This window comes from Coffea eugenioides, unplaced genomic scaffold, assembly GCF_003713205.1.
Source record: "Coffea eugenioides isolate CCC68of unplaced genomic scaffold, Ceug_1.0 ScVebR1_2986;HRSCAF=4116, whole genome shotgun sequence".
NCBI lineage: Eukaryota > Viridiplantae > Streptophyta > Magnoliopsida > Gentianales > Rubiaceae > Coffea > Coffea eugenioides.
In genome coordinates, this window is record NW_020863520.1 from 1 (window position 1) to 9,669 (window position 9,669).

The window sequence follows — 9,669 nt, forward strand, 5'->3', positions numbered from 1 at the left end:
GGACACTCTCTCTCCTACCTTTTTAGGAAACTTTCCCAAACTCTCTCATCCATTTTTTTTGGAAACTTTCCTAAATTCTCTCATCCATTTTTTAGGAAACTTTCCTAAACTCTCTCATCCATTTCTTTTGGAAACTTTCCTAAAGTCTCCCATCTATTTTTAGGAAACTTTCCTAAATTCTCTCATACATTTTTAGGACCTTTCCTATATTCTCTCATCCACTTTAGGAAACTCTCCTATATTCTCTCATCCACTTTAGGAAACTCTCCTATATTCTCTCATCCACTTTAGGAAACTCTCCTATATTCTCTTCCTAGATTTTAGGAACACTCTCCTACACTTTCTCCTATATTTTCTCCTATATTTTCTCCTAACTTTTAGGAACACTTCCCTACACTTTCTCCTACATCTCCGTGATTACTCTTGAGGAAGAAGTTGGTGACAATTATTTGGGCTTGAGCAGCATTTCTCAAACTACCTAACCCAACAGGTAAAGGTGTTTGGTAAGTCCATTGGAGCGCTTTGAGTGACATACACGAGGGTGAGTGATACACTAAGGGAGTGAGTGAGGCAGTTTCTACTAACTGTTTGTTGAGCCTTGCAGGTACTCTATAAACATGTCTCAAACTCATGCGACAAGTGACCCTTATGACATGAAACATGTTCTTGAAGCATTAACAGGCGCCATTGATCGCATGGCTCAGAGAATTGATACACTGGAGGATAAGGTGGAGCAATCAACCCTAGGCAAGAATGCCTCCAAGAGACAACCATACGTGGAGGAGTTAGGTGATTCGAACAATGAGGAGGACATGGCAGATGGAAACCGATTCCGGAATTATAAACGCATCCCTAATCAAGGGGATGATGAACTAAAGGGAATCAAACTCAAAATTCCTACCTTCCCAGGCAAGTCGGACCCTGAAGCATATTTGGAATGGGAGAGGAAGATTGAGATGCTCTTTGACTGCAACCACTACTCAGAGTCCCAAAAAGTAAAGTTGGCAACCATTGACTTCACTGAATACGCAGCCGTTTGGTGGGATCAGATTCGTACCAGACAAAGGAGAAATGAAGCACCACTCATTCGCACCTGGGAAGAACTCAAAAGGATCATGAGGAAGCGCTTCATACCAGCGTATTACCACAGGGATTTGCACCATAAATTGCAAACTCTCACCCAAGGTAGTATGACGGTTGAGGATTACTTCAAGGAGATGGAGATGGCCATGCTGCGGGCTGATGTTTGGGAGGATATAGAAGCAACCATGGCACGTTTCTTGAGAGGACTACACGCTGAAATTGCAGATGTTGTGGAGCTCCAGCATTACCTTGACATGGATGAATTATTGGACAAAGCTATCAAGGTGGAAAGGAGGCTCAAGATGAGGGGTATCCCCCACCAAAGCTCCAACGTCCAATCTAGAAATTGGAGAACTCAGCAGTATAAAGGCGAGATTACCCACACGAGTGAGCAAAAATCAGCCAAGGCAAGTGGGGTTTCGAATGGAGCATGGGTGCCTGGTTCGTCATCTTCAACACCGACCCAAAGGGCCGAATTTAAGGTTGATCTAGGGGCATCTAAACCTAGAAACCGCGACACTAAGTGCTTTAAGTGTCAAGGTTTCGGTCACATCGCGTCCCAATGCCCAAACCGAAGGACCATGCTCATGCTTCCAAGTGGTGAAGTGCTAACGGATGAGGAGGATGAGTATGAAGGCATGCCACCATTGGTTGAGGAAGAAGAGATAATTGCCCCTGACCAACCAGTTGGACTAGGCCTTATTACAAGGTTGGCATTGAGTGCTCAACGCACAAATGAAGAAGAGCAGCGTACCAACATCTTCTATACCCGATGTCTAGTTAACGGGAAAGTGTGTAGCTTGATTATTGACGGAGGAAGTTGTATCAATGTTGCCAGTGCCTTATTTGTCAAGAAGTTACACCTACCTGTCCAAGATCACCCTACACCATATAAGTTTCAATGGTTTAGTGATTGCGGCGAAGTGCGAGTGTCCAAGCAGGTTTCTGTGAAGTTTAACATTGGGAGATATGAGGATGAGTTGGTGTGTGACGTGGTTCCTATGCAAGCTGCCCATCTTATTCTTGGAAGACCTTGGCAATGTGATCGCGAGGTTACTTATGAAGGTCATTCCAACAAATACTCGTTCATGCATAAAGGGATAAAGATCATACTTGTTCCACTCTCACCTACACAAGTTCGAGAGGACCAAAATGTTTTACAGAGGGAATGGGAGTTGGATCGATTAGAAGGCAAGGAAAAAAAAGGGCGAAAGGGTGAACATTGATCCTGCTCACTAAGCCTGAGGACAACATCGGGCACTGGGAGCTGGATCGTTCCACCTTGGTGGTGTTTAACGTGTTTTCATTTGTACAGGTTGTTCGTGGTCAGATATCCTTCATCTTGCAGTGTGCAATACCCGCAACCATAGAGATCTGCGAAGAGAGTGCTGGTCAAGTAATTCCAACCAACACTAGTCGAGTTACATTGGCCTTTGATGCAGTGTTTGCACGTCTTGATGCGTACAACTCGTAGCCCAACCAAACCTTGGTTCACCGGGCGTCCGCTCATGATCCACCCATAGGGTTGAGACGTCGCTTGTGTGACCATTGTCATGGAAATCTTGCTGTCCGCAACATGTATCTACCACCACCACGAGTTGTCCTTGTTCTACACAAGGATGTCATGATCATTCTTCGCTTAAGAAGGCGACATGCAGGTTGCTTGGTGACTATACACATGCTCTCATCACTTTTGTTTTGTAAGAGAGTCATGATTTGGGGACAAATCGCCTTTAAGAGGAGGGGAATGATGAGAATATAAAGACCAAGGCCCATTCAAGCACATGAGGAATTGGAAGATTCAAGTGAAGACCAGTTGATTGCACGAATACTTGAGTTTAGTAGGATTATTTGATTTTCCTCGTTGATTTTGGTTATTTCTCGCTTTAGAAAGTCTAGGTAATTAAACTAGTTTAATTGCGGCCCATTTGTTAGTAAGTAAGGCCCAAAATCTTCCTTAAGTATGTAGGGTAGTTTGGTCAATTTTTGGATTAGGGTTAATGCTTGTAAGGGCTATAAATAGCCCCACTTCCTCTTTGTTTTGAGATGAGTTTTTGGCTATTAAATACAATTAGGGTTCGTTTGGTTCCCCATAGAATTGGGGTTTAGAATTGGAATTGGGGTTCCAATTCCAATTCTTTAGTTTGGACACCGGCAATGCCAGAGAATTAGAATTCAATTTGAATTCTACGAGCCATCAATTCCACAAATTCAATTCTTTGGTAAGACCTAAGAATTACAATTCCAATTCCATAATTTCACCTCCTATTCGGGTTAGTACGCGGATCCTAATGGGTAAAAAATTAAAATCGGGTCAACTATTTGAGCAGCCCTCTCTCGCGATCTAATTAGTCACTTTTCCTCAACCGCAAGTGCTTCTTCTGTGCGTCATCCCCTTCACCGCCACCCTAACATTTTGTCTCTTCCACCACCGTCTCCGGCATCGCTCTGCCACGCATCTACCCATCACTTCAGCAATCGCAAGACTGCTCCGAACTGGGTTCTTCAGTCCGGAAGGTAACAACTAAAAGCTCTCCTTTGCCTTCGATTTTTAACTTTGCAGCATTGAATATTGAATTCTGAATTTCTTTGACTCTAACGGCTATGCCCCTTTCGTGCTCTGATGGCCAGTGATTTGATGTCTCTCAGATCGTACCAGTGAATCGGCCCTCTCACCTTACTTCAGTACTTACTACCTGCTTTGGTAATTTGGATGGGGTGGAAGTCCCTGGGATGGCATTTTTGTTTTTGATGGCCTTGCATGATTTCAATGGCTCGAGTCTTGCCTTGATGTTTGCCTCTGCCATTCATAAAGTTTAGTTTATTAGTGCATGGTTTCGGTGGTAAGTTTGCCCTTCGCTAGGTTTTTCATAACTTACTTGGATGCACAGAGTGTAAGAGGAGGAGTAGATTAGTATTTTATCTTACTTGGAAGAAAAAGAAGAAGGAAATTGGTCCAGAAACTGATCAAATCACTTTTATGCTGCCTGCAACAAGAGTATTTTCTAACATTTAGACTAGACTGTTTTATGATTTCATTCTGTAAGGGAGGCCTACCTCATCGAAAATTTTGTTGAGAACTTCTTATGTTACATGGTCACATATATAAACTTAAAAACTTACATCGAACCAAATGCTTTGGGTCCAAAATGGAAGATAGGAAGAAGGTGTGGAAAATACAAAAAATCAGATTCAGTTTACCATGTACTTTTAGGAATTGGCATTAGGTTACTGAAATTTTGTCATTACTCCCTCAACCATTTAAACATTAAAGGAAAGAAATTGGAACCGGAGGCTCCACAATGTTGTCAAATTTGGTGCCCAATTTGACAAAGCCGGTACATCTACATGTTGGTAAACAGAGGAAGGATCATGGATGGTTTGGACTCAGAATTCTATATTGATACTCGTCCAAGCATGAGTGATGCTGAGGACGCATAGATTACTGTTATCGTTTATTGTACATGTTAGATAATGTAGTGAATTTGGAGAACCTTGATATATAGATGTATGCTAAAATAGTTTTACCAGCAATTACCAAGGTCTTTTATGTTTTAACTGGTGCTTGAGACTTCTTTGAAGTTGTTAATTCACATATGCATGAAGGTCATTAAGTAAAAATTTGATTTTTGCCTGCAGCTTGGATGTTTGGCATGCTTTGAGCACTTAAATCCACTTTCTACTGACTTATCCTTTGTCTTCTGCATTTTGAGTGATTTAGTAATCTCTCTTTCTGTCAATGTTCACTTGAGCTCTTTGATATATATGGTCTCTTTTTGGGGGAAAATGAACGACATCATATTACTGCTTGAATGGATATGGAATTCAAAATACAGAGGTCATTACTGACTTCCAGTTTGATTGGTGACAGAAATTGGAACCGGAGGCTCCACAATGTAGTCTTGTTTCTAGAAAGAAAGCTTTGTCGGGACTTTTCTGTTTCTTTCTTTTGTTGCAGTGTGCTGGAAAATCCTTACCAGTAGAAGCTTTAAGTCACCAGAATAAGTTTAGGACATCTCCAAACTATTTTGTGCACATAAGTGATGATCTTAGCAACATCTCCAAATTGCTTTTGCAAAAAGGTTCCGTCCAAATAAGTCATCATAAGTTCTTCATTTAACATATGTATGGATTTTTCTGGTGCATATTTGCCTCTCACTTTTAGTTCTATAATGCAGTGGCTGTTGAATCTATTCTTAAGAACATGACATTGTGATGTTTTTCTGGTGCATATTTGCCTTAGATATGGCATCTGAAGCAACATCTCAGTCAAAAGGGAAAGGCAAAGGGTATTTCACTTGGACTCCTGAAATGGATCGTGTAATGGGCACCTGTTTTATTGACCAAATGAACCAAGGAAACAAATTGGATGGTAAATGTGCATGGAAGACAGCAGCCTACACCGTAGTAATGAATGCTTTATTCGATAAGCTCAATATATCTGTGACAAAGGCTAATATTTTATCTCGTTTCAAGACATGGGAGAAACACTATGACATCCTATACCCACTGCTCCAGTCATGTAACTCTGGGTCTGCGATAATATGGGACTACTCTAGAGGTAGAATTGATGTTCGTGATGAGGATGTATGGAATGCTCGAGTAAGTGAGAATCCAAAAATTCTTCCTTATAGAAAAAAAATTGTGGTTGAAAATTGGGAGGATATCTGTACACTGTTTTCACAAGATCGTGCAAATGGAGAGGGTGCCCAAACTGTTTTTGAGGCTAATGTTGAAACTGAAGTTGAAGAGTCTGCTAATGTAGAGGAATCATTTGAGACTGATTCACGATCTTTAGAAGATGAAGTTATGAATGCACTGCTAGCTCGACAACGGTCAAAATCAAAAGCTTCATCTTCAACAAATGATCGTGGCACAAAGAGAAAACTAACGAGCTCTCAAGTACTTTACAAAGTGTTGGGACGAATGGCAGATTCACTGGATAAGTACTTAAATTCAGAATGCTCAAAAGTTACAACAAAAATGGTGGAAGACGAGTTATCTAAAATTGAATTGGATAGATTTCAATTGTTGAAGGGTATTGACTTACTTATGAATGACAGGACAAAGTATGACACTTTTTCTGGTCTCGGAGATGACTTAAAAAAGGATTGGCTATTGATGCACATTGGTAATTGATTTTTTTTTGGGTAATCTCCAGTTGAAGTTGTTTTTGTAGAAGAAGTTGAGCTGATTGCTGGAAGCCCAAGTAGAGCAAGTAAAAGTTGTTACTACTCCATCGTGTATCCATGACTTTTTAAATTCTGATGAGTTCTTTTGTCATTTTCTTGTCATTTATTTTTAAGAAAATGAAGAACATATGGAACAAATAGGAAAAGTTCTTGATTGATTTTCGCCGTCCTGCTTAGTTGAATTCATAAACTCTGCTAAGAATGTCTGAGATCTTTATTTGTGAGTCAGTCCTGTGCCTTTGGAAGAATAAACCTACTTGTGTGAGACGTAGCTTGCTGTTGAGATGCTGAAATTTGTTTGCATTATCCATGGTATTCACCAATATCTGATGTTCTTCATATCTAGGTACTTAAGGTATTGACTTATGGACCAGCATTCTAAGTGCTGGATGTGTCATACCATGGAGCTTGCTGTAGGGTCTTTAGTTGGGGAGCAGAGCTGTATGCTTTGGGGTCTTCCTTTTTTGTTGCTTCTGGAAAGTAATTGAGATTGTTTCCTTTGTCTGTCAAGTAAACTGAATTTATTTGTTGAGAATGTTAATTAAATTGTTTTACAAACGTACTATTTGAGTTAATTAGTGACTAATTCACTGTCCAATATTCTACCATGTTTTAAGAAATATGCTAGTGTCATTGGGGATTTACTTTTAAGGGGGTGAGGTCCAATTTTGGTTGGATGCCAATATCTATACCATCTGGAAATGTTCACCAAAGAAATTGATATGAGAGTGGGAAAAAATAAATTATTAAAGGCACAAATTGGTTCTTTCTTTTAAATCTTTAGTAAAAATTAGCTAAATGTAAGAAAAAAAGAAATTATTATATAAAAAAGAAAAAAAAAGAAAAATTTTATGTAAGCAAATGTTTCATGAAAACAATTCTAATTCCTAATGAATTCTTCTCTCATACAAACAAAGAATTTGAAATTTCAAATAAATTCCGTATCAATTCTATACATTTCCCAAACGAAAGAATTGAAATGATTTGGAATTCCAATTCATAGAATTCCAATTCTATAGAATTTCAATTCTAATTCAATTCTAATTCTGTAGAACCAAACGTAGCCTTAGTGAGTTTTCACTTTCTCTTTGGCAAGAGAGTTTCCTTTGAATACTTGAGAATCTTCTCAAGTTATTCACCCGAACTTATCAATCGAGTATCTCCTTGATTGCGGCGTTCTACTACCTCCAATTTGGTTCGTTAATTCGAGTAGTTACGGGTTGAGATAATATCAAAATTGTTCGTGACTTCTAGGGATTAGTTGGGTCAAATTTCCGCTGCCTAAGCCATGGTGTTTTGGTTGTCTAGATCGGGGTTTCACATCACACCTACTGTCACTTGTCCATTTTGCTCATTTATTATCATCTTCATCACATCCTTTATTTCCTTTTCTTCACAGATGCTGCACAGTCTTCTACACACATGGAGCACAATCCTAACAGTTGTAGCTCAAGCAATGCATATGAAGCAACAAACTTCTACTTAAGATGTAGGTGTGGAAGAATAGCACCTCTATGCACTTCATGGACTATTCACAATCCAAGAAGAAAATTATTTGAAATAACTATTGTAGTATTTTTTGGGATGTGATGTATGAAAAAAAAAAGATTGGAAAAATAAAAAAGTTATTGCAAATTGTGTTTGTAATGCAAGCAAAATATTATTTAGAATAATTTGTTATCCAAAAAGAAAACAAAAAGTACAAAAATTTTATCTTCTCAAATGAGTAAAAAATTTCTTAAAAAGTGTCGTTAATGAATAATATACTGTTACTAATATTTTTGTTTTTATTTTAATCTTATTAATTTGCCACTTTACTATTAATAATTAGATTTGTTATGAGCTCATTTGTTTTAGATGTACCTAAATAATTTGAATACCATACAAAATATGCTTTGCAATTATTGTTACTACTAATAATTGGGCATAGAAAAGAGATGAAAAGAGAATAAGTTGAAGTTCATTAAAAATACTATACGAATAATAATACTAAAAAATTAAAATAACTAGTCATACAAGACAGAAAAGAATAAGAAAAATGTAAAATGGAACAAAGTAAAGAGTAAAGATAAAAATGCCAAAAATAATTGATATATAAATAATATTCCAAAAAATAGTTTTTTTCACATACATCATATCCCAAAATTATTTAGATACTTCATGTACCATCACATCTCACTCCATGCAATACAATGGCCAACCGGACATGAAGAGTGCTTTTGTCCGTTTTTTTTTTTTTTGAAAAAATTGAACTTTCCATTAATGTTGTAATCATGCTTACACTGGCTGGATACATTCACAGATAACCAATTACCTGTCTACAAAATGATGGAAACCCTAACTTATCCATTCTAATATCCCCCCTGACCAACCGTAGTAGATCTGAAAACCTATTAAACACCTGACCTGTGTTAGAATCAGCACCCAAATTTGCAAGACGGGCAGCTGGAGCATTCGCTTCCCTGTAACAATGTGAAATAATTTGAAAATGTTGTTTAAACATAAGCAATTCATCTAGCTCCCTTTGCAACTGCCATGGGCAAGCACTAACCCCTTGAACGATCCGAATAAGGGTAAGAGAATCCGCCTCTAAGCGTAACTCCAAGTACCCTCGAGCAATACAGTATCTAACGCCAAATAGCAGCGCCTGAAGCTCCGCATGCAGACTAGTCATTATCCCAAAGTGCTCCGAGTAACCAAATACATAATTACCTTGACAATCACGCACTAGACCACCTCCTCCACTCAATCTTGGGTTCGCCAGAGAACATCCATCCGAATTTAACTTGTACCCCCCTTGCGGGGATACCCAGCTGACCGACTGAATGATCATCCTCTTTTGTCGGTTAACCAACTCTCGAAGCTTCCCTTCCCACGAGGAATCTGACCACTGAATCCTCGGGAACTGTACATGAAAGATGTCAATTAGTAGTTGGACTATCCGACTCACAGTCTCCCTGACCCTCATTCTCCATCCTTCAAAAACCTTCCTGTTCTTTATCCTCCATAATTCCCAGCAAATCACTGACGGGAGAACACTATTCAAAAACTTCAAATATACGTTATCCCTTCTCCTTAACCACCAAAACCACACCATATGTCGCACCGTATTCATCTACCTCATTTCTCCAGCATTAATCTCGAAATGACGCCAAACCAATCTTGCCCCTTCTCCTGAACAAAAAACATGATTCAGGTCCTCCTCTCGTGGATCCTGGCAACACCAACACCTAGAGGGGCCGCTTATCCCAAATCTCCTCAATTGGTCTGTAAGAGGGAGCCCGCCTTACAGCTGTCGCAGCATAAAGAAAGAGATTTTAATTGGAAGACTGCTGCCAGACAAAGGCAGAAAGCCATGAGCTGTTAGTAACCCGTTCGACAAGTGAGTAGGCCG

At 39.1% G+C, this 9,669-nt stretch overlaps 1 protein-coding gene across 1 annotated transcript; it reads left to right on the forward strand.

Annotated features, from left to right (window-relative positions):
* Positions 1–3,264: 3,264 nt before the first annotated feature.
* Positions 3,265–6,794, forward strand: LOC113757334. The gene is made up of 4 exons (XM_027300687.1): positions 3,265–3,600; positions 3,733–3,926; positions 4,955–5,165; positions 5,327–6,794. Exons 2-4 carry the CDS (start codon positions 3,915–3,917, stop codon positions 6,220–6,222), a joined length of 1,119 nt encoding a protein of 372 aa, XP_027156488.1. The 5' UTR covers positions 3,265–3,600; positions 3,733–3,914; the 3' UTR covers positions 6,223–6,794.
* The last annotated feature ends 2,875 nt before the right edge of the window (positions 6,795–9,669 follow it).

What these genes read in the sequence shown, in the direction of transcription:
- LOC113757334 (XM_027300687.1), top strand. An exon ending in CAAATTGCTTTTGCAAAAAG is followed by an intron (nt 5,166 to 5,326) that starts GTTCCGTCCAAA and finishes TATTTGCCTTAG; the next exon opens with ATATGGCATCTGAAGCAACA.